Source organism: Sphaerodactylus townsendi, linkage group LG03, assembly GCF_021028975.2.
Source record: "Sphaerodactylus townsendi isolate TG3544 linkage group LG03, MPM_Stown_v2.3, whole genome shotgun sequence".
NCBI classification, from domain to species: domain Eukaryota; kingdom Metazoa; phylum Chordata; class Lepidosauria; order Squamata; family Sphaerodactylidae; genus Sphaerodactylus; species Sphaerodactylus townsendi.
This window is the reverse complement of record NC_059427.1, coordinates 177,638,300-177,662,831: the sequence shown is the minus strand read 5'-3', so window position 1 is coordinate 177,662,831 and position 24,532 is coordinate 177,638,300. Positions and strand designations below refer to the sequence as shown.

The window sequence follows — 24,532 nt, the reverse complement described above, 5'->3', positions numbered from 1 at the left end:
CCATGTAGGGCCAAATGGCGCCCAGAGGCAAACCCCCCTCCGGGCGCCCCCCCTGCGCGGAGCACTGCTTACTCATGAGTAATCACTGCTTACTCGCAAGTAATCCCCACTTACTCACGAGTAAACCCTGCTCCCCAGTCCAGCAGCCAGGACGACTGGCGTCTCGGCTGCTGGGCAGGAAGAGGAGCCAAGGACAGCCTCTCTTCCCAGCCCAGCAGCCAAGACGCCAGTTTTTATTTATTTTGGAATGATCTCCTGTGTTTTGATGTATATTCATGTTCCAAAAAACGTTTCGTTTTAGTCTGTTCAATAAATGTCTATTCTGTTCAGCCCGCAACCGAAAGTGTGCTTTGACTTTTAGCTCCCTGGGCGACTGAGTTTGACACCCCTGTTCCAGAGTGAAAACTAAGTCTGATAGCGAGGGCTCAAGTAGACTGTCTCAGATTTGTGAACAGGGGTTGCCTGTGTTTATGAAATGGAAGAGAGAAGGCAAGCAGCCTGCAGATGTTCTTCTTAACTTTCTTGGCTCCTGGTCCAAATGCTGACTTCTGAAATAAACAGCATCTGGCGTTCTCATAATAAGTGCTGGTTTGGTGGGGTTTTTTTTTTTTTTAAGAAAAGCAGACATTCCCAGAGACGGGTGCATGTCCTGCCTGGGGAAGAATCCCTGATTGCTTAACCCACCGAAGACAGCAGCTGCTCTTTCAACGGAATCTCCATGTTCGAAGCCTAGACTTTCTGCGCCTCTGTGCTGCTATCAGCCAAGCAAAAGTCCTCTCCTTGCTTCCCGATCCCAGGGCTACTTCCTGCTTCTTCTTCCAGCGGGGATAATATTAGTGCTGACCTTTCTGCCAAGGCCACATGATGGCTTCTTTTGGAAAGACTCCCCTGACTGCTTTGCGGCCTCTGCCTCTGCAGCTGCTGTGAATGGCCCCCCAGCACGAAACTTGACCCTCTTGGGAAATTCTCCTTGCCATAGTGAAACGGCAGAGCCCCCAACCCTATGACTCAGAGACGATAAGGAAGACTTATCAGCCATGGAGGAAAAACCCGCCAAAATCCCAGGTAGGGCTGACCTCCATGGGCAGCAGCCAGGGTTCTAGGAACAGCTCTGAGAGGTGCAGGTGCGGGGGGGGGGGGTCTCTTTAGGTAGAAGACAGGGAGGGTGTTCCCAAACCATTCACTGAGGTGTTGAAAATTTGCGATGAGTGAAGTTTTGTTCCTTTTCCTTCCGAGGTGGGAAGTGGAGGAGTTTTCATCCTTGGTGGGAGATTTTTGACACCCTGGTAAACAAAATTGCTCCTCTTCCCTTTTCCCTCTGCCCTGGTTATTAACTCTTATCAAAGCTCTCGGTGTTTGTCCTTGGACTTTGTAAGATATAATTGTATTTCCTGGCCTAGTACATTTTCAGGGTACAGCAGCCTTGGAGTGTGACGATCCGAAATGTTGTTGGTTGACGGCCAAGAATTTGCCAAGCAATGCGGAATGATGCCTTGCTTTTCCAGGAATGTTGATACATTAGTGTTGATACCCCCTCTGGGGGTAGAGCGGTCTATTAAATTGAATTAATAATAATAATAACAATAACAACAACAACAACAACAATAGTAGTAGTAGTAGTAGTCTATGGCACAAACCAGCTGAGGTCGTCCCAGTGGTAATCGGCACGCTGGGTGCCATCCTGAAAACACTAGGGCAGCACTTGAAACATCTTCAAATTGACAACATTAACATAGGTCAAATTCAGAAGGCAGCCCTGCTGGGATCCGCACGAATACTACGCCGATACATTACAACTTCCTAGGCCTCTGGGCGAGGCTCGAATTGTAATGAAGGCCAACAACCAGCTTAAGATCTGGCAGCTGTGAAATCTACAACAACAATAATAAAGTTAATGTGATGGTATGGCAAAAACTTGCCAGGGTATTTATTTGCAGGACTGGAAGAAGGCAATGAGAATTGAATTTAAAATGTAACTGTTAAAAACATACTTAAAAATACAGCATAGACCTCTGTTGGCTTACTGAGAAAATCTTACCCAGTGAGTGAGCCTCCGAGCTATAGTCACTCTGGTGAGAGTCTGCCTTAACTTTGCCAGTTCTACTGGGGTCAGGTTGCTGTCTAGGGAAATAATTCTATGCAAGGATTTGTAGCCTTGTTGAGCTTGTTGCTCTTTTTGTGTGTCTGGGGATTGTGTGTCATTTCTTATGGGGAAAATCTACCAGGAAGATTGGCATGTTTTCTAGGAAATTTTCTGGTTGGATTATGTTCAATTCCTAGTGCAAATTGTTGTTCAAGTTTCAGCCTTAGTCTGTTCATTATTTGCACGGCTTCCTATCACACTCTTAAAGATGTCAGGAGTAAACATATATGGGTGACATAAAAATTATTTCTTCAAAGCTAAAAAGTTGAAAAAGTGTGTATGTTTTTTTAAAAAAACAGGGCAGTCCACGAGTTCTCTTGTTTATACAAAACTTGTATGTTAATTTGTCCCCATGTGGTGGAGCTGAGCTCTGGCAAGTTGCTCTGCTTTGATCTCTTACCTCAGGTATTGCATAATTTATCTTGTTTAGTTATCATTGTTTAGGTACGGTCCGCAAAGCAAAAAAACATTTGAGGAAGCAGATCAGTAAACAGGCAGAGGCTCGTAATGGCAGAGTTGGCAGGCTGTGAAAGCACCTGAAACCCTGGGCTGTGTTTAGCGGACAATGCATGACTGTCTCTCAAGAGACCTTGATCTGAAATGACTTACAGTGAAATCCTTTTCAGGGTTGGAATTGGCTTGCCCAGTTCGAATGTCCCAAATTCAATTTGGTATGATCTTCTTGGGAAAATTGCCATCAAAGCACTTTTGGAAGATGTGCAAATAGGAAGATGAGTGTTCTTGTGTCTCCAAGAGACTTCCCATCATTCCTTTGGTGGAAGGAAAGGCCACCCCCTGACATCCTGTCTCCCTTGGAACCATTTTCCTTGCTGTAGCATCCATGGCTATAATTTCTCTCCTCCACCCCAAGCAGCTTCTTCAGGCTTACCAAAAACAAAAAATCAGTAATTGGCAGATCACTACAATGCATTAACATTATAACAATCGACTGCAACCATGTTCTAGTTACCACTTTTAAATTTGTTTAAAAGCAAGTATGTGGCCCATTTCATTGCAGTTATAAGACAAGCTTTCCCCTTAGAACTCCACAGTGAAAAGGGTAGAAACTCACTTTTAGGTAAATGAGAGCAGGAAAACTAATAGATCATTACAACATTGTTGTTCTATAGTGATCTGTCAATGACTGATTGTTTTTAAGCCCCCCCAAGCTCTCTGTTGGTGTGTTTGGGGTGGGTGGGGTAGAAACAGCTTAGGAGACTAAGACAAGAAAAATGCAGGGAAAACTACCGCGGAGACTTTACACTCCGAATGCTTCTTCATTCCTGGTGACAATCAAAGCTAACAGAGAATCCACACCCTGTGGGAAGCAGACCCCTCCTATCATTTTGTATCTCCAAGAGACTTCCAGGAATTGGCAGCATTTCGTTTTGCCCCGTGACCTGATGCTTGGGCACAAATCCATGGCATATACAGACCTGGGCAAAGTGTGCACAGTAGTATCTCTGATGCCGGTTGCAATCCAGGTTGCAATCCAGCTCCAAGGTCATTGCTGCCCTGCACCCAAGGCCTGCCCACCATTCTACTTTACCCAGCCCAAGAAGGAGACCCCCATCCCTGAAATAATTGATAGACAAGGGCCTTCCACCCTAGAGATGCCAGCCTCCAGATGGGACTGGGGAATCCCCTGGAATTACAACTCATCTTTAGACTGCAGAGATCAGTTTCCCTAGAGAAAATGGATACGTTGAAAGGTGGACTGTATGGCATCGTACCCTGCTGAAGCCCCGGTACTCCCCAGGTTCTATCCCCAAATCATCAAGAATCTCTCAACCTGGATCGGGCAACCCTCACCCCTCACCCCCCTCCAGTGGCTGGGGGCTGGGGCTAGCAAACCTATTCCAACCAGCCCTTTTGGAAAGAACTGGCTCTAGTTTTGAAAATGTTCATTGCTGAGATTTCATCTCAGCAAACATATATTGGGGATAAGAAACACAGGAGCGGCAATTGGCTCATTTCATCGTCGTCTCCCCGTCACCCACCCACACGCCTCAAAAAGCAAGTTTTGAACTTTTCTAGAGGCCAAGGAAAATAGATTGGCATATTTTGCTAAAAATACAAAAATAAATCTGAGAAAGCTTTATTCATTCATTCATTCATTCATTCATTCATTCATTCATTCATTCATTCATTCATTCATTCTTTGGATTTTTATACCGCCCTATCCCCTAGGGGCTCCGGGCGGTGTACAACATATAGACATAATACAGTCATAAAATAACTAAAACCTTTAAAAGCAGCGATAGAAACAATAAAAGACTGAGTATAGCAAATATAATAAATATAGGTATAAGTGGCATCCGACAACCCCATTTTCAAAATCCTCTCCCAAAGGGGGAGGGGCGGCAGGTCCCGTTAGATGACAGAAACCCAGGTGTAAGGGGCCGAGAAAAGAGGGGGGGGCACCATCAGCGGCCGGATCCTCCAAAGGCCCGGTGGAACAGCTCTGTCTTACAGGCCCTGCGGAACTTTAATTGTAATCATGGGAAGGGCAGATCTTTCCTTAAGCATGCGTATTGCTACTTCCAATGGTCCTGTGTCATATCTTCATTTTTAAAGAGACCTGGGACCCTAAGTGCCAAAATCTGTTCAATAAAAACTACTTTAAAGATTACATTTGGCAAGCTCACGCATGCTCATCCTTTATTCGAGTGGCAGGATCTGACGTTTGTGATTGCAGAATCTGGATTTTTAAGCGCTGATATAAAATGTCGTTTGATCTGCCCACTTGACAGAAAAAGGCAGAATTGAGAGCTGATTCTCCTGAATGGGAGCTCAGAAAAGCACAGTACCTTGCATGGCTCAATGTGTAAGAGCTGAGCCAGAAGGCAGGGAAATGGCGTGAGGTCCTTCCTGGAGCAGCAGTGGCGTAGGAGGTTAAGAGCTCATGTATCTAATCTGGAGGAACCGGGTTTGATTCCCAGCTCTGCCGCCTGAGCTGTGGAGGCTTATCTGGGGAATTCAGATTAGCCTGTACATTCCCACACAGGCCAGCTGGGTGACCTTGGGCTAGTCACAGCTTCTCGGAGCTCTCTCAGCCCCACCTACCTCACAGGGTGTTTGTTGTGAGGGGGGAGGAAGGGCAAGGAGATTGTAAGCCCCTTTGAGTCTCCTGCAGGAGAGAAAGGGGGGATATAAATCCAAACTCCTCCTCCTCCTCCTCCTCCTCTTCTCCTCCTCCTCCTCCTCCTCCTCCTCCTCCTCCTCCTCCTTCTTCTTCTTCTTCTTCTTCTTCTTCTTCTTCTTCTTCTTCTTCTTCTTCGAGGCATCAGTTCCACTGTAGGACCAGCAACGTTCAGGAACAGCTGGTGCAAAGTAGAGCAACTTTCTACTGATTAGCAAATAGATGCCAGGAGGCACCTGGAGATCTCCTGTTTGTAATTGATCTCCAGATAACCAAGATCAGTTTTTCCCAAGAAAATGGCTGCTTTACAGAGTGGCCTCTGGGGCATTATGCCCAGCCGAAGTCCCTCCCCTCCCAAAACTCCAAACCCCACCCCCCAAATCTCCAGGCATTTCCCAACCCACAGCTGGCAACCTTACGAGTGAGTTTGGCCAGAAGTTATCTGCAGTGTACACAAAGGTGGGAGTTCAATGGCCACCCTGGTCCACCCTGAACCTATTTTTCCTGGCTTACACAAACAACACACAGCACATGACAGGCTGTGACCTGGAGCCTCTGGCGAGAGCCAGCTAATCCTGTTCTGTGGAGCAAGGAGACGGGATGGCTGCGGAGTTTGGGGAGCTGACTCAGACACCCCTGCAGAAAGTATGGATTCCCCGTGCCAGCAAGCGCCTGCAGCGTAGGGGGTGTGAGTTGGAATTTCTTCTACTCTCCCGAGGGTTTTCCTTCCCCCTCCGGGTCTCTTTCATGCAGTACTAGAGTGGCGGGGCTGGGTTGTTAAGGAAATAACCTTTTATCTCGAGGGAACAGGTGGATGTGGTGCTAGGCCTGGTGTGGAAGGAGCACGCTGGGCCTCAGCCCAAACTTCTTGGTACAAAAGAGACCCTGACTCACTCAACTAGTCCTCCCAGTTCTACCAGGATGGATGCCAGGTGGGTAACGACTACATCTTTCACAACGCTGCTCTAAAGACTACCGTGGTTTCCACCATTCAGTCAGCCAGAGAAAGCAGAGGCGCTGGTGGCAGCAGGAGGCAAGCTCTTCCTACAGCTCTGGCAATTCTGACCTTTTGTAGGCGCTCCCTGGCTTCAGGTTCTCCCCCGCCTTCCCTCGATCCTCATGATGACCCCTGCCCATTTATCCCCCTCTTTGCAGCGTCTGTGCCCCAGTTCACCAATTCACCCAGCATGGTGATCATGGTGGGGCTGCCAGCTCGAGGGAAAACCTACATCTCAAAAAAGCTGACCCGCTACCTCAACTGGATCGGGATCCCCACAAAAGGTAAGGAGGAAGGAGGGTGGGCGAGGGCCTAGAACAGGAGGGGACCCTCTCCAGCACACACCCGCAGTGGCTCGCTGAAGATCCCAGTCTCCATTTCCCTAGTGTTCAATGTCGGGCAGTATCGCCGTGAAGCCGTCCAGACCTACAAGAATTACGAGTTTTTCCGCCCGGACAATGAAGAGGCCATGCAGATCCGGAGGTGAGGAAATTAACCAAAACAGTGGTACGGTGGAGAATCTGAAACTAGAGCCAAAGGGATGTGCGGTGGGAAATGCCAGGGGTAGAAAATCTGCACCAGTGGGTAACGGTTCTGATCAGGAGCGAGGAGAACAGGGTTTGGATCCTCATTTGTGTCAGCATATGAAGCTCCTCTCACACGATGCCCTAAAATGAGCCTGTCACTCTTGGACTGGCTCTGAGGACAGTTGAAGGGAAAGCCTTGGGAGAAAGGGCTACGATTCAAAGGTGGTAATGCCTAGGGGTCACAGAGTGTGACAACACAATGAAGAAGAACCATTCAACAGAGGCGTAGCTACAAGGGGACCAGGGCGGGGTGCGCGCCTGGGGGCAGCAAAAATTTCAGGTTTGTTTATTGTCTTTTTTAGTGTTTTCAGTTTTTGGCTTGCAGGGGGCTCAGTTTTTAGGCTAGCAGCACCAACATTTCTGGGATTTTTTGGGGGACTCTCCTGATGATACCACCCAAGTTAGGTGAGGTTTGGTTCAGGAGGTCCAAAGTTATGGGCTCCCAAAGGGGGTGCCCCCATCCTCCATTGTTTCCAATGGGAGCTAATAGGAAATGGGGGCTACACCTTTGAGAGTCCATAACTTTGGACCCCCTGAACCAAACTTCACCAAACCTGGCTGGCATCATCAGGATAGTCTCCTAAAGATCCCCTGAAATTTTGACGCTGCTAGCCTAAAAACTGCGCCCGCTGCAGTCCTAAAAGTACAAAAAACACAAACGAGCATGGGGGGAGCAAAACTCAAATTTTGCACTAGGCTCAATTTCCCCTAGCTACGCCTCTGCCATTCAATAACATAGGACTGGCCTGCCAACTAGGTTTGCCAACTTTCATGTGAGGCCTGGAGATCCCTCAAAATTACAGCTCATCTCCAGACTTCAGAATTCAGTTTCCCTGGAGAAAATGGCCGCTTTGGAGAGTGGACTCTCTGGCAGTGCATCCCGCTGAGGTTCCTCCTTTAACCAAACCCCCCACTTTCCCAGACTCAACCCTCAAATATCCAGGAATTGCCCAGTTTGGAGCTGGTAAGCCTAAATATTTAGCTCTACAATCATTTGCAGTGTGGGAAGCTCTCTGTTCCCAACATTGCCTGCAGTTCCAGGGTGGCAATTGTTCATATTTCACAATCCTGGGGAGTCACCCGTTCCAACTCAGATGTTGGGAGATCCCCATAGCGTCAGCATTTAGAGCACAGTGCCGTTTTACATCCTGTGACTTTTTAGAGCAGTGATGGCGAACCTTTTCGAGACCGAGTGCCCAAATTGCAACCCAAAACCCACTTATTTATCACAAAGTGCCAACACAGCAATTTAACCTGAATACTGAGGTTTTAGTTTAGAAAAAAACAGTTGGCTCAGAGGCGTGTGTTACTCGGGAGTAAGCTTTTAAGCAACTGTGCAACGCTTCGAACGGGTGAATCCCGACCCTAGGAGGGTTTACTCAGAAGCAAACCCCATTGCCAGCAACTGAGCTTATTCCCAGGTAAAGGATCGTGCTTTAGTTCTTCCCATGAAAATCAGTGGGGTTTAACAGCGCTTATCAGGGTTACCTACACAGCCTCCCCAAAACTAGGTCTTAGGTTTAATGCTAATAATCTCCCTGAAATAATGACACTATTATCACATGATGAACTCTGGGCACACGTGCCCACAGAGAGGGCTTTGAGTGCCACCTCTGGCACCCGTGCCATAGGTTCGCCACCACTGTTTTAGAGTGTGAAATGAGCATTCTGGTTGTCATCTGTGAAGCTGGCCCATGTGCACAGCAAACCACAGAAGTGTGCATTCAGTCTGCTCAGATGTTTCATGCTTTTTCTGGAATGGAAGCCTTTCGCATGAAGAAATCCTTCCCCCAGTTTAGGAATCCACATAGCTACAAGTCGACCAGCTGTCTGGTCTCTCAAACAGTTCTCTAAATTCCCCTGCCCTTGTTGACACCTAACTTGTAATTGTAAAAAAGGACCACAAACTAAATATTTTGTATTCTTTTTTTATATAAAATGATATGCTGCCTCTTTGGAGAAGCTGTTTGCGGAGTCTTTCAACCTTAAACAAGTAAAACGTTCAAAACTAAAACCATCAGCCCAAATAGAAAGTTAGATTTGAGTCCAGTAGCATTTTAGAGACCAGTTACTTTTTTGGCAGTGTGGATTTTCAAGAGTTACAGCTCTAGATGTAGTTGACAAAGGCTGATTTTTCATGGCAAAATTGTACTGTTGTTAGCACGGGGAATACTTCTCTGCAGCCGGGAATTCTTCACGGCAGTGGCGTGCCTGCAATGGAGACATGGGGAGTCAAATGTCCCTGGGCGCCCCCTGGGGGGGGGGCAAGAAATGCAGGTCCGTTTGTGGCATTTTTGTATTTTTAGTGCTTTTTCTGGTTTTGGCCTGCAGGGGATGCAGTTTTTAGGCTAGCAGCACCAACATTTCTGGGATTTTTTGGGAGACTCTCCTGATGATATCACCCAGGTTTGGTGAGGTTTGGTTCAGGGCGTCCAAAGGTATGGACTCCCAAAGTGGGTGCCCCATCCCCCATTGTTTTCAATGGGAGCTAATAGGAGATGGGGGCTACACCTTTGAGGGTCCATAACTTTGGACCCCCTGAATCAAACTTCACCAAACCTGGGTGGTATAATCAGGAGGGTCTCCTGAAGATACTCTGAAATTTTGGTGCTGCTATCTTAACAATTGCACCCCTGACAGCAGGCACCCCCCAAATTTCCCCAGATTCTCCTTTTAAATCCACCCCCTTCAGCATGGATTTAAAGGGAGAATCTGATGTCCCCAGTTTAAACATTGAAAGTGATGCTGTTTCAGGGTGTGGGATAATCCACCCCAAAAGAGCATCACTTTCAATGTTGTTTTAACTGGGGACCCCAGATTCTCCCTTTAAGGTGGATTTAAATGGAGAATCTGGGCTCCCTAGTTTAAACACCATTGAAAGTGATGCTGTTTGGGGGTGGATTCCAGCATCACAGGGGCCGGTCGGGGGGGGGGGGGGGGCACAAAACACAGATTTTGCACCAGGCTTCATTTTCCCAAGGTACGCCTCTGCTTCATGGCTCCTGGTCTGCCATGTTGTTGCCCCGGTACCACCCAGTAGTATTGGCTTTGCTCCACAACTTTCAAAAACTGCCAAATTTGAAGTTCTTTTGAAATGCCCCTTTGTTACTCCGATGGCTTCCGTTGCTGTGAAAAACTCCACGGCACCAGATCCAGGGCCTGCCTCACCAATCAACAGGTGCTGAGTATCACCACCCTCTGCATAAAATCCTTGCGTTTGTGAGAGAATCCCTGTTGATAAGAGACGTGGCTGTCATTGCAGTAGGGGAAAAAACACGGAGGGAAAGGGGGGGTGGAGGACGGCGATTCTCTCGCAAATGCAAGGTTTTTAGATGGGGGGTGAGGGGGGTAAGCAGTGGCCCACCACCATTTTGGGGGCCTCTGAAAATGCTCCTAGAGGCTGGGCGGGTTTCTGTAGGACCATACAATCCCTTAGACCTGTGACAAGCTTTAAAAAACCTAAATATTACATGATTGTGCACAACTGGAGGTGGATTACAACCTCTCCCCTTCTTCTCCGCCAGGCAGTGTGCGTTGGCAGCACTTCAGGACGTCCGCACATATCTGAGCTTTGAAGAGGGTCAAGTTGCGGTAAGAGGCTTGTGTGGACCAACTGGCCCATGTAGGGTTTCCAACTCAGGACTGGAAATTTCCTGGAACTTTGGGGGAAGAGTTTGGGGATGGCAAGGTCTGGGGAGGGGAGGTACTTCACCACAGTGCATTGTCATACAGTCCATTCTCTACAGCACCCATTTTCTCTAGGCAGGGATGTCCAACTCTGGCGCTTCAGAGGTTCATGGACTACAATTCCCATCAGCCTCTGCTGTCAGGGGCTGATGGGAATTGTAGTCCATGAACATCTGAAGCACCAGAGTTGGACCCCTCCGCTTTAGGGGGACTGATTTGTATAATTTGTAGTTCAACTGTCATTCTGGGATATCTCCAAACTCCACCTACTCCTGCCTCAGATCACCTTGTTCAGCTACAACAGTCTTTCTCCCCCTATTGTCTTACCTTACTCAGGTTTTTGATGCTACTAACACCACGCGGGAACGACGGGCCCTGATCCTGCAGTTTGCCAAAGAGCATGGCTACAAAGTAAGCAATGAGGCGAGCAGCCAATGAGGAGGCTGTTCTGGGCAAAGAGAACTGGAGATTCAGAGCTCAACAAACAATTGCTTTTTTCACTGATTGCTGTTTGGTTTCCATACCGTCACTAGGATTCCTAGTACATCAGAGGGCAGCCTGGTGTAGTGGTTAAGAGCAGTGGACTCCAATCTGGAGAACAGGATTTAATTCCCCACTCATCCATATGAGCTCCGGACTCTGATCTCGTGAATTGGGCTTGATTCCCTGCTCCTCCACACGAACGGCGGACTCTTGCCTGGTGAACTGGATTTTTTCATCCACTCTGTGTGAGCGGCAGGCTCTAATCTGGAGAACTTGGCTAGATTCCTCACTTCTCCACAAGAGCAGTGGACTAATTTGTTTCCCGCTCTTCCACATGAAGCCTTCTGGGTGACCTTGGGCCAGTCACAGTTCTCTCTGAACTCTGCCAGTCCCACCTACCTCACAGGTGCCCGTTTTGGATGCTCTTTACTGCTGACGAACTCACTTTTACAGTCTGGGGATCAGTAGCCTGGGAAAACCCCAGATTCTGCTTCAAGGTTGATAGCCCTAACTGTTATTAGTTCCTTAGGCTTAAAAAACAGCGTGGTGAAAGAGAGGCCAAGAGTAAAATTCTCTCTTCTCCTGCCTCCTAAATAACTAGAGCTCTTGCAAACATACATGCTGAATTATTGCTGCCAGAGTCATCCTATAGCCTATAGTTCCTGTTGTCTGGTGTGTCTATGTGTGTGTGTGGGGGGGGGGGGGGGATGAGATTTTCACCCATCTTTTTTTCCTGGTTGAAATACCGGTAATTCTTCCATGAAAATTACTATTAGACCCAAACATGGAGTGTGCATGGAAAAAATTGGCAGGCATGAGGCATATTATACCAGTCTTTTTCCTTACTGGAATCATACCAGTCTTTTTTCTTTACTGGGATCATACCAGTCACTTTTCCCTACTGGGACCCTGCCAGTTTTTTCCCCTTCCTGAAATCCTTCCAGTCTTTTTACCTTATTGGGATCATACCAGTCTTTTTTTTCCCTTGGAAGGGTCATACCATTTGCTTTTCTCTACAGGGATTATACCAGCCCACCCCCCACCCCCCTTACTGGGATCCAGCAGTCTTTTTCCCTTACTGGATCATACCAGTCTTTTCCCCCTATCAAGTATTTTTTCGTTACTGGGACCATACCAATCTTGTCCCCATATTGGAGCCATGACAGTCTTTTTTCCCTTCTGAGATTAAAAGCAACCTGGGAGGGGGCCAGGAAGAAAGCGTCCTCTTCTGCCCACCACTAGCCTCCTGCTCATGTCTCCCTCCCTGCATGGCCCTGCCTTCCCTGGGCTTCCTCCCACCATCTGTAGTCATAGCTACCTTCAGTGCCTGGGGGAGAAAGACCAGCCATGCAAGTGGCACAGGAGGTGCATGGGCAGAGCATTGGGGGCCATGGACCCCACCAGATGCCTGTGGCCCGGGCATTTGCCCTGCCTCCGTGTATGGTGACGCCAGCCCTGGAGGATGCAGTTTCTTCGGTGAAAATGGAGAGGGGAAATGCTAGCCTGCTTGGCCCTAGAGCAGTGATGGCGAACCTATGGCACGGGTGCCAGAGGTGGCACTCGGAGCCCTTTCTGTGGGCACACGTGGCGGAAAATCACCCCCCCCCCCCACACACACACACATATCTAGGCTAGCCTGGTCACGATCCTTTACCTGGGAGTAAGCTCGGTTGCTGGCAATGGGGCTTGCTTCTGAGTAAGCCCTCCTAGGGTCGTGATTCACCCATTCGAAGCGTTGCACGGTTGCTTCACCAAGCTTACTCCCGAGTAACGTGCGCCTCAGAGCCAACCATTTTTTCTCAACTAAAACCTCAGTATTCAGGTTAAATTGCCATGTTGGCACTTTGCAATAAATAAGTGGGTTTTGGGTTGCAATTTGGGCACTCGGTCTCAAAAAGGTTCACCATCACTGACCTAGAGCATGCTGCCATGACCACACCCCTCTGTTGCCACAGGTTTTCTTCATTGAGTCGATCTGCGACGACCCAGACATCATCCAGGAGAATATCACGGTAATGCACAACTTACATTCTTCTCTCCCTTGCCCAACACCAGGCCACTTGGCAGGAGGGCTGGTGCCCTAACTTTGAGAAGGAGAAGGCACAGTGTGTGTGTGTGTGGGGGGGGGGGGGGCACTGATGCACTCCAGGGGCTCAGCTCCCCCTAACACAGAGAGGTAACCAACATGCCCACTGGAGGCCAAGTTAGCTTGGATCTGGATGTGGCATGTAAATCTAGGGGGAAACTGGTATCCTTTGCTTGGAGCAACAAACTACTGAAGCAGCCATCCTAGGCAAAACTTAATCTCCGCAGAAATACTTGTTATGAAACCTCCCTGGAGTCTCCAGGAAGCAAGTGAACCCTAATGTGAAAACCTCTTCTTTTACTCTTCCTCTCCTTTTCCCACGCCCGTCTCACTCGCTTCTCCTGTTTGTTTCCCTTCATCCAGCAAGTCAAGCTGACCAGCCCCGACTACAAGGACTGCAACCGGGATGAGGTGGTCGAGGACTTTCTCAAACGGATCGAGTGCTACCAGAAGACCTACCAGCCCCTCGACGATGAGCTGGACAGGTAAGGATTCAGCTCACCTGTAGGTGTGCAGTGGTTGTCTTAAAGGAATGGGGAGAGCTTTGTGTATTTCATACGGCCAGTGGCTTATGCTGAGTTTACACAGAAGGTCAACTTTAGGAAGGAAAAGGCAAATTTGTACTGTATAGGGTTGTATTTGGTCAAACATATAAGTGGAAGACGCAGGATTTTTCCTCACAAGTCCCCAAAAACGTTTGTGAAACACTTTTGCTCCCCTACCCCATTTTGTCTGCATCTCATCCCCTCAAAACAATTCTTGCCAGCCATTTTGTGTTTTTTCCAGGTTTTATTTTTTCATGGATTTGATGCTTCGATGCTTCAAAGCTTCATACTGTGATTCTCCATAGGTTGTGCACTCGAAGTTTCAAAGGTTTAACCTCCAAAATTTTAAAAAAAACAACAACCCTGGCAAACATAACCAGGCAAGATGATGGAGCGAGCTCAGAAAATGGTTCAGAGGAGAAAGCCCTGAGACTGGTGTGGGATGTGTCTTAAAGAGATCACACAGCAAGGGAAAACATTTTGAAAACATTTTCAGAAAAAGAATTGCTAAAATCAAGGATGCATCTCAAACGTTTTCAGACTGGAAATAAATCATTTGGCAATATGTTGCAGAACATCTTGGAGGAAACGTTTTATTTCCTGCTTGAAAACGTTTTAAAGTCTCTGTGTGGAAAGTACCACAGCGCTCTCACCAAGTTTTTTTGAAAAAAGGGAAAATAAGACCCAGTCCAGAATTCTTTTGCCAATAGTTGTCCCACCGATACTTCCAAGCAGAACCTGATGATGATACCCTTCCCTTATGCCAGTGATGGCGAACCTATGGCACGGGTGCCAGAGGTGGCACTCAGAGCCCTTTCTGTGGGCACTTGTGCACAGAGTTCATCATGTGGGGAGGGGGGAGAAAATCACCCCCCCCACACACACCTAGGCTGGCTTGGGCATGATCCTTTACCTGGGAGTAAGCTCAGTTGCTGGCAATGGGGCTTGCTTCTGAGTAAACCCTCCCAGGGTCAAGATTCACCCATTCAAAGTGTTGCACGACTACTTCACCAAGCTTACTCCCAAGTAACATGCACCTCGGAGCCAACTGTTTTTTCTAAAGTAAAACCTCAGCATTCAGGTTAAATTGCCGGGTTGGCCCTTTGCGATAAATAAGTGGGTTTGGGGTTGTAATTTGGGCACTCGGTCTCGAAAAGGTTCGCCATCACTGCCTTATGCCGTAAGTCCTTTGTACATGGAGCGACATGTAACAATTAATGGCCAGCAGGCTAACCTGGACCAAGTGGCTTGGGTATTTTTACACTTCTGTTCTGTGTTTCCCCCTCGGGCATCCCCCCCCCCCCCACAAGGTTCAAAAGGCAGATAAACAATCAAGGGGAAAAGTCCCATGGAGTTGGTAAACTGCAAGCAGGGAAAAGGGTTAAGAACTCGCTCAGTGTTAATCTACTGAAAATCTATCCAACAAAGCTGGTTTGGTAAGGGAGGGGGAAGTTTTGAGCGCTAACTGGCATGAAAATGTTGTTACATGTTTTACATAGCATGACATGTTGTGGTGGAAAGGGCTGCCAAGAACGAGGATGTCCTGGATCAATGTATAACACTTTTCACGTACACGACAACCGCAGCAAGGATTTTATTTGCATACAATTGGAGGGACAATAACATTCCAACAAATCAAGACGGGGATCTTACAAGTCACGGAATATGCAGAGACGGCAAGGCTGATGGTGTTTATAAGAGACAAGAACATGGACAGGTTCCTTAAGGACTGGAAACTTTGTGTGGACTACCTGCTGAAAACATATATGAATAGAGAAATAATGGCAGGGTTTGAGAATTAGATGAAAACCCCAGATCCGACTGAAATAGTTTTATGAGGAGGACTAAAAGTGAAAGAAAGGCAGGTACTTCTCACAAGCACGAAGCTAGATGTGCATCCAGATCCACAATGAGATAGCTGGAAGGCACCATGCGTGTGTGAAGGGATGTCCTTGATACGTGTGTATGTTTTTTTCTTTTCTTTTCTTTCTACTACTATTATTATTATTATTAAATAGTGGGGGAGATCAGATGTGGGTTTCTTTTTCTTTTCTTTCCGTATGTGTTGTTTATATGTGTAAAATAAAAAAAAATTCTTTAAAAAAGAAAAGAAAGGGCTGTCGGGTATGTGCCACCTGGTGGAGATCTGTGTGGGGCTTCCAAGGCAAGGGATGCTCCGAGAGGGCTTATCACTGCCTGCCTCTGTGCTTCCCTCGTGGTTTCTCATCCAAGCACTAAGAAAGGCTGACTTGGCTGACTTCTGAGATCTGATGAGATCAGGCTACGTAATGTGTAGTTAGCCCTCAATACTTAGCCTTTGCGTAGTCCCTTCTGAGCGTTCAAAGCTTTTAGCAGCCAACACCTATGGCGAGTTAACAAAAAAACCATATTGTCGAAGGTTTTCACGGCTGGAATCACTGGGGTGCTGTGTGGTTTCCGGGCTGTATGGCCGTGTTCTAGCAGCATTCTCTCCTGACGTTTCGCCTGCATCTGTGGCTGGCATCAGATCCTCTGAAGATGCCAGCCACTGATGCAGGCGAAATGTCAGGAGAGAATGCTGCTAGAACACAGCCATACAGCCCAGAAACCACACAGCAGCAACCCCCCCCCCCCCCCCCCCTTGACTACATTTCATCCCAAATGTGGAGTTTGAGGTTTCTGGGAAGAATTTCAGAGCACTTCAAACAACTGAATGTGTGTGACCCTTCGCTCCCTTCCCCTGCCTCCCACAGTTCTCTGTCCTACATCAAGATTTTCAACGTTGGCTGTCGGTACCTGGTGAACAGAGTTCAGGATCATGTGCAGAGTCGAACAGTTTATTACTTGATGAATATCCACGTGACACCTCGTTCCATCTACCTCAGTCGGCACGGGGAGAGCGAACTCAACCTGAACGGGCGCATTGGGGGCGATTCCGGACTCTCTGAACGTGGCAAACAGGTAAGGCAGACAGAAAGGGGTCAAGGGGCAGAGAAAACCACATGTTCAGTGGCCAGCCAGTCCAGAGCTCTGGGCCGAGCAACACCGGCCTGAGCAAGACCCCAGCCTGATCCTGAAGAACAGAATATACATCATTGTCTTACATAATGTCAACCCGTTGCACTACCCCACACAGTACTGTCTGTCTGCTGGAGACCCTGCCGTGTATGTTACATGCTGTCAAGTCACTTCTAACCTACGGCAACCCTATGAATTCATGTCCTGACCATAATAGCACAGGCTAGCCCCATTTCATCAGATCCCAGAAGCTAAGCTGGGTTGGCCGTGGATAGTACTTGGATGGGAAACCACCAAGGAAGGCCAGGTTGCTACACAGAGAAGGGAGTAGCAAACCACTTCTTTTGCTCTGTTGCCTTGACCTGGATGACTCAAACTCACCTGATCCCTTCAAATCTTGGTTGCTATGCAGGGTCAACCCTGGTTAGATGGGACACCAGCAAGAAAATCCAGGGCTGCTATAGGCAATGGCAGACTACCTCTAAATGTCTCCTGCCTTGAAAATCCTACAGAGTGGCTTGATAGCAAAAAAATTATTTGAATGAGCTCCAAAATATCCTCAACCCCCTTGCTCAGGTCTTGCAAACGGAAGATCGTGACTTCCTTTATTGAGTTGATCCATCCCTTTAAATGCCAATAAGGGCCTGTTGTTGTTTGTTTGTTTGTTGTTGTGGCTGCTGCTACTGCTGTTGATGTTTAAAGAGTCGATCCATCGCATGTCTCCTTTTTCTGCTGCTTCACATTTTCCTAATGTGGTGGTCCTTTCCAGCAAATTGTCTTCACCTGTTGTAACTACCGTGTTTCCCTGAATATAAGACAGTGTCTGATATTAATTTTTGCTCCCAAAGATGCGCTATGTCTTATTTTCAGGGGATGGCTTATTTTTCTGTGTTCTGTTCTTCGGGCATGCTTCCAAACAAAAACTTTGCTATGTCTTACTTTCAGGGGATGCCTTATATTCCGCACTTCAGCAAAACCTCTACTATGTCTTATTTTTAGAGGATGTCTTATATTCGGGGAAACAGGGTAGTAACTGCTACTACCAGTATTTTAAATGGAGATAGCAGAGATCGCACTGTAAGGTCGCAGTTTTGAAGTATGCATTTCAACAATAAGCCATAACCCTGCATCTCTTTAAACTGCTTCCTTGTATCTTTTGGAAAGCACCTTTCAAATAACCGTGACCGTGTCTTCCTGCTGAAGCAGTGGCGAGGCAAGACTGCACTATAGGTGCTTCCGATAAGCAGGATAGAATTCCAAAGTTACGTTGGATTTTGTACAAAGCTGAGAATGAGTTATGATTCAAAAGTAAATAGGGCTAACCTAGCAACGTCCCAGCCAACTAAAAAAGGAAAAAAAGAGGCCAGCTGATAGGGGACACCTTTATTGTCTTGCAAAGCCTCTTTTTAAAAAGCTACCCCAAGAGTTATGTTGGAAACAGCCGATGGGAGTGATGGACGTGGCACACGGGCAGTTTTTGCCACAGCTTTAAGTTATTTAATTCTGCAGTCAAAACTACCTTCAGTTTAAGAGAAGGATGACAGCAGTTACAATTTTCCATGTGTTTTAGCATGAGCATTTGGAGATTAAAACCAGTGCTTTAACGCTGGCACCACGTTAGCAGTGCAGACATGATATGACTGAGTGCATTTTACTTTTATTACTTGTTTTAACTGTGTCTTTCTCCTCATGATCCCCGCCTCCATCTTTTCCCCTCATAGCCACCCTGTGAGGTAGATCGGGCTGGGTGTGTGTGATTGGCCCAAGAGCTTCCATGGTGGAGTGGGGATTTGCATCTGGGTCTCCCAGACTCTGCTACAGTATCCTGGCTCTCTATTTCAGGTTCGCTTTCAAGTTAGGATTCATACAGCTTCACTTTCCCTTGCTTTTTAAAGATCCCCACCCCGCACGCACACGCATAGCATTCTCATTTCAACATGTAGCTGAGAATGACTTCTTCCTCCCTTGTCTTGTTCTGGAAACAATTCAGGGGTGCAATAACTAGGTTTGAAAATCTGTAACTCACAACAAACCTTTATTTCTCTTCTCCCTTTTTTCTCCTCTCTGCCTGCCAGTATGCCTGTGCCCTGGCCTCCTTCATCCGTTCCCAGTACATCCATGACCTCAAAGTATGGACAAGCCACATGAAGCGTACAATCCAGACAGCGGAAGCGTTGCATGTCCCCTACGAACAGTGGAAGGCACTGAACGAGATTGACGCAGTGAGAATTTCTCCTCCAACTGTTTTGACCCCATAATCTCAATCTGTGTTCCTCCTCAAAGGGAGGCAGAACTTGACTTCCTGTTCTCCCAGCCTCTCCATGGAGACATTAAATTTCTGCCTCTGACCCTCCAACTTTTTGGTAGAGTCAATTTAGGTCCTTCTTAAAGATCACACAATCCATGTGTTTTCTGTCAACATGGGTCTCTTTTTTGACCCTGGAGAGAAGACATGAGTCACATTATTATACTCATATAAAGAGACTTACAAGGCCTAGAGGGGGCAGGGTAACCCCCCCCCCCATCCCATTTTCCACTGCCACCGCAGCAAGAGAAAAATAAAATTTAAAATGGTCATTGGGCTGATGGTGTGTTATCATTTCTGGGGATAGAAACCAGATGTGATGTCAATCCTCTTTAGAAGTTGCCAGAAACTTTATGGGTTTTCCATAGATTTTTCTAGTTATTCCTAGAGAGGACTGATGTCAGTTCCTGATTTTCAAACAAGGATGAAAGGAACCCAACCCAACCCCAAAAACTAGCATAAATCCACAAAACACTAGTTTCTTTATTGTGTGCACAAATTACAGAATATGCGGCTTACGATAAACTATCCAACATACTTAAAAATAAGTCAACAAAAAACTTTTTGGAAGTATGGCAACCTTTAATTAAATTTTTACAACTTAAAGATGAATATGAGAATTTATTCATATATTTGCAGTGTTGATATTAATGAAATAAGATTATAAGAAATTCATTATATAAGTAAATTATATAAGTAAATTATATAAGCACAAATTCACTAAAAAGATTAAAAACCAAAGCCTCATAGAGATATTATAACCACCATATGTAAACAATGCAATTTGCTCGCACGCATAAACCATTGTGATCAGATACATTTTACTTGTTGACATGTGTCACTCTGTAAACCAACCAATAAACCAACACGTCCTGCTCCTGGCCAGGAATATGGTTGTGGCGTATACCTAACAGATTGATGTGGGCTCCAATATGAGTCCAGGCCTGATACAAAAATATTGTTTCTTGGAGCTCTTATTATAACAGTATATGGTTTTACATGCAAGCCTGCTCAAGCTTGAAAAATAACCATATTTATCTTCGTACATGTGTGTATATTTTCTGAGACCGCTATAGAAGGCTTTTTGGCTGAAGCACATCTGATCAGAGAATGCTACCCAATTGCGCTGTTTATATATGGTCGTTTTAGTACCTTCATTGTTTTTAATCTTTTTATGAATTTGTGAAAGCCATAAAGAAACGTCCCGGTTTTCCCCAGGGGTGATGTCATGACGTTGCCGGCAGCAGGCCGTCCTCTGCACCCTCGCCTGCCTTTCACTGGTTCCCAGTCTATGTAGCCATATGACACAAAGGGCTGCTCTCCATATTGCTTCCTTCCATTGATAGAGCAATATTTTTGTTCTAGGTTTTCAGTAGCAAATGTAGCAACACAGAAGGCACGGACATTTAATTAAAAAAATATGCAGTTCTCTTTATGGAAAATGATGTTTTGAGATCTCATTTAACATCATTTTCTTTATGGAAAAAGAGGTTAAATAAGACCTCCGGCGTGCAGGCAGGGTCTGGGCCCTTCAACCCCACAGCAAGACATCCCTTCAATGTCTCAAACAATGTGTTAGAGGATAGAGGATATTAAAATCAAGGCAGCATCAACTGGCAATTGATTACATTTCATCGTTCATTTTTTATAAAGCTGGATATATCTCAAGGAGCAGTCGCAATGGATAAGGGAGATACAAGGGTTGGGAAACATGTAATGAACAAGGATACACCCTCTACCAAGAGGTTGCAGGCAGAATCAAGCATCCTAACCCCTCGTGTGCAATTCCTTCCATGAATCCTCTCGGTCTTAACTTTAACAAGGCCCAGATGTCTCCAATTCCCCATTTATTCACTATTTCAGGGTGTCTGTGAAGAAATGACCTATGAAGAGATCCAAGCCAACCATCCAGAAGAATTTGCACTGAGAGACCAAGACAAATACCGATACCGCTATCCTAAGGGGGAGGTAAGACCTGGGATGTTTGGTTAGCATGCCAGAAGTAATGAGATTGATCTCGTCACAGGGAAATGTGATGACTGAACTGGTTGGGAAAGAGCATCAGGGGGTCTGTTGGAGAGGAAAGGTATGAAGCGTTCAAAGGAGAGGGGCCTGAATGGGCCACAGGCCCCTCTGAATCTGTTCCTCCCTTCATCTATACAGTCATATGAGGATTTGGTGCAGCGCTTGGAACCTGTCATCATGGAGCTGGAACGACAAGAGAACGTACTGGTCATTTGCCACCAAGCTGTGATGCGCTGCCTCCTCGCCTATTTCCTAGACAAAAGTGCAGGTATCAGACTCTTTGTTTTCTCTTTCGTTCTTTAACCTTCTCAATTCACATAGGTTTGGGTATGGGAAGGAGAGCACTCGTCCCCAACTCCCTACGACTTACGCAGAAACAAGGTATTCTCCCACAAATAGGCCGAATACCCACCGGCACTCTGGTGCGCGATGGGACAGGAAGCATGTCGGGGCAAGAAATCTTGTCCCGCCGCGCTTCCTGTTTGTGGCGCGCCGAGAGAGGAGGTGCACCGGGGGAAGAAATCTTGTCCTGATGCGCTTCCGCTTGCCCTGCGCAAGCTTCTTGCTTTCTCTCGGGGAAAGCAAGAGCACTCCTGGCACAACTTTTTGCACCAGAGTGAGGTGAGGCCAGGGAACACCGGCTGTGGGTGATTGGCCATCGTGTTTGTTTCCTCTAGTACCCACAAGAAGAAAAGGCTGGGGACCTGCCCACCACAACTGTAAGGGGACAGAAGCAGAGCCAGAGGCCTAGATTCGTACACAGATGCTCTCTTCCCTAATTCATTGTTCTCTCTCACTCCAGAGGAACTGCCATACCTGAAGTGCCCACTACACACGGTTCTGAAGCTAACACCCGTGGCCTATGGTGAGTGTTTCCATCCAACTCAACACCGTTTTGCCAATGGATTTCAGAAAATCCAATTGTCTCCTTCCCTCGGCTGAAGGGTAAGCAAGAAATCGAGGCCCACCTCCTACGGGACACGTTTATGGCATCACAAAGCATCCATATCCTGAATCAGTCCATCAGTTTTGTCTCCAGACCCTGAGGCAGAGATCTTAAGAACATAAGAACATACGAACAAGCCAGCTGGATCAGACCAGAGTCCATCCATTCCAGCTCTCTGCTACTCGCAGTGGCCCACCAGGTGCCTTTGGGAGCGCACATACAGGATGTGAAAGCAATGGCCTTCTGCTGCTGCTGCCCCCAAGCACCTGGTCTGCTAAGGCATTTGCAATCTCAGATCAGGGAGGATCAAGATTGGTAGCCATAGATTGACTTCTCCTCCATAAATCTGTCCAAGCCCTTTTTAAAGCTATCCAGGTTAGTGGCCATCACCACCTCCTGTGGCAGCATATTCCAAACACCAATCACACGTTGCGTGAAGAAGTGTTTCCTTTTATTAGTCCTAATTCTTCCCCCCAGCATTTTCAATGGATGCCCCCTGGTTCTAGTATTGTGAGAGAGAAAAATTTCTCTCTGTCCACATTTTCTACCCCATGCATAATTTTATAGACTTCAATCATATCCCTCCTCAGACGTCTCCTCTCCAAACTAAAGAGTCCCAAACGCTGCAGCCTCTCCTCATAAGGAAGGTGCTCCAGTCCCTCAATCATCCTCGTTGCCTCCTTTCTTCTCTGCACTTTTTCTCTATCTCTTCTTCAATATCCTTTTTTTTTTTTATTTTGAGATGTGGCAAACCAGAACTGAACACAGTACTCCAAGTCTGCTGTGGGTCAGCATCTCACTGCTTTTATATAAGGGCATGACAATCTTTGCAGTTTTATTCTCAATTCCTTTCCTAATCATCCCCAGCATAGAGTTTGCCTTTTTCACAGCTGCCATGCATTGAGTTGACGTTCCCATGGAACTATCTATTAAGACGCCCAAATCCCTTTCCTGGTCTGTGACTGATAGCACTGACCCCTGTAGTGCGTATGTGAAGTTTGGATTTTTTGCCCCTATGTGCATCACTTTACATTTTGCTACATTGAATTGCATTTGCCATTTCTTAGCCCACTCACCTAATTTATCAAGGTCCACTTGGAGCTCTTTGCAATCCTTTGCGGTTCTCACCATCCTACATAATTTGGTATCATCTGCAAACTTGGCCACCACGCTATCCACCCCTACTTCCAGGTCATTTATGAATAAGTTAAAGAGCACTGGTCCCAAAACACCATTTCCTACATCTCTCCATTGTAAGAATTTCCCATTTACACCCACTCTTTGCTTCCTGTTTCTCAACCAGTTTTTAATCCATAGAGGACTTCCCCTCTTATTCCTTCATTGCTGAGTTTTCTCAATAGTCTCTAGTGAGGAACTTTGTCAAAAGCCTTTTGGAAATCCAAGTAGACAATGTCCACTGGTTCCCCCTTATCCACATGCCTGTTTACACCCTCAAAGAACTCTAGTAAGTTTGTAAGACAGGATTTGCCTCTGCAAAAGCCATGCTGACTCTTTCTCAGCAGGTCTTGCTTTTCTACATGTTTTATAATTTTATCTTTTATGATAGATTCTACTAATTTACCAGGAACAGATGTCAAACTGACTGGCCTGTAATTTCCCAGGTCCCCCCTATATCCTTTCTTAAAGATTGGTGTGGCATTGGCCATCTTCCAGTCTTCAGGGATGGAGCCTGATTTCAGGGTTAAGTTGCATATTAAAGTGAGAAGATCAGCAATTTAATGCTTGAGCTCTTTAAGAACTCTTAGGTGAATGCAATCTGGGCCAGGGGATTTGGTAGCATTTAGTTTATCAGTGGCTGCCAGAACTTCTTCCTTGTCTACCATGATCTTCGCCTCCTAAGAAGCATGGTTCAAGTGCAGGAATTTTCCTCACCTCCTCTTGGGTGAAGACAGATGCAAAGAATTCATTCAGCTTCTCTGCAATCTCCCTGTCATCTTTTAGCACACCTTTTATTCCTTTGTCATCTAACGGGCCTACCGCTTCCCTTCTTTTGATATACTTGAAGAACTGTTTGTTGCTGGTCTTGATGTTCACAGCCATGCGTTCCTCATAATCCTTTTTTGCCTCCCTTACAGCTAACTTGCTTCTCTTTTGCCACCATTTGTGTTCCCTCTCATATTCTTCATCAGTCAAACTGGACTTCCATTTTCTAAAAGACATTTTCTTTTTTCTGATAATTTCCTCAACCTCTCTTGTTAACCATGGTGGCTTTCTTTTGGACTGGGTGCTGCCTTTCCTAACCTGCAGAACACATTCCAGCTGAGCTTTTATTACTGTGTTTTTAAATAACCTCCAAGCATCCTGGACAGTTTTGACTCTCTTGATTTTCCCTTTCAGCTTCCTGCGCACTATCCCCCTCATCTTTGAGAAATTTCCCTTTCACATCACAGTCCAACAGGTTCTTTTTCTTCCATTGGAAATGCCAGAATTGAACTTGCAACCTTCCGCATGCCAAGCAGGTATTCTGCCAGTGAACTACACCCCCCCCCCCTCTCCCCTCTATGTATCAAGCACAGGAGTTCCTATGGTGCTGTGCGGATCATGGGAGGGAGATGCATCCAAAAGCGT

General features: G+C 46.5%; 1 protein-coding gene and 1 long non-coding RNA gene across 5 annotated transcripts in view; both read left to right on the top strand.

Annotated features, from left to right (window-relative positions):
• LOC125429710 overlaps positions 1 to 24,532 on the top strand; it is a 398,924-nt gene that overhangs the window by 16,142 nt on the left and 358,250 nt on the right. The window lies entirely within an intron of this gene.
• The window catches only part of PFKFB1 (6-phosphofructo-2-kinase/fructose-2,6-biphosphatase 1), a 27,022-nt gene continuing 3,391 nt past the window's right edge, over positions 902 to 24,532 (top strand). For 2 of the 4 annotated variants that reach the window (XM_048491063.1, XM_048491065.1), the window contains exons 1-12: positions 5,885 to 5,973; positions 6,441 to 6,566; positions 6,669 to 6,765; positions 10,394 to 10,460; positions 10,893 to 10,967; positions 12,995 to 13,051; positions 13,489 to 13,610; positions 16,403 to 16,610; positions 18,743 to 18,889; positions 20,836 to 20,940; positions 21,136 to 21,265; positions 21,800 to 21,862. In XM_048491063.1, coding sequence (XP_048347020.1) covers positions 5,886 to 5,973; positions 6,441 to 6,566; positions 6,669 to 6,765; positions 10,394 to 10,460; positions 10,893 to 10,967; positions 12,995 to 13,051; positions 13,489 to 13,610; positions 16,403 to 16,610; positions 18,743 to 18,889; positions 20,836 to 20,940; positions 21,136 to 21,265; positions 21,800 to 21,862 — 1,285 coding nt within the window. In that variant the 5' untranslated portion in view covers position 5,885. Of the gene's footprint in view, positions 1,066 to 5,884; positions 5,974 to 6,440; positions 6,567 to 6,668; positions 6,766 to 10,393; positions 10,461 to 10,892; positions 10,968 to 12,994; positions 13,052 to 13,488; positions 13,611 to 16,402; positions 16,611 to 18,742; positions 18,890 to 20,835; positions 20,941 to 21,135; positions 21,266 to 21,799; positions 21,863 to 24,532 lie in introns of those variants that run through there. The other 2 variants (XM_048491064.1, XM_048491066.1) reach the window with 2 other exon arrangements.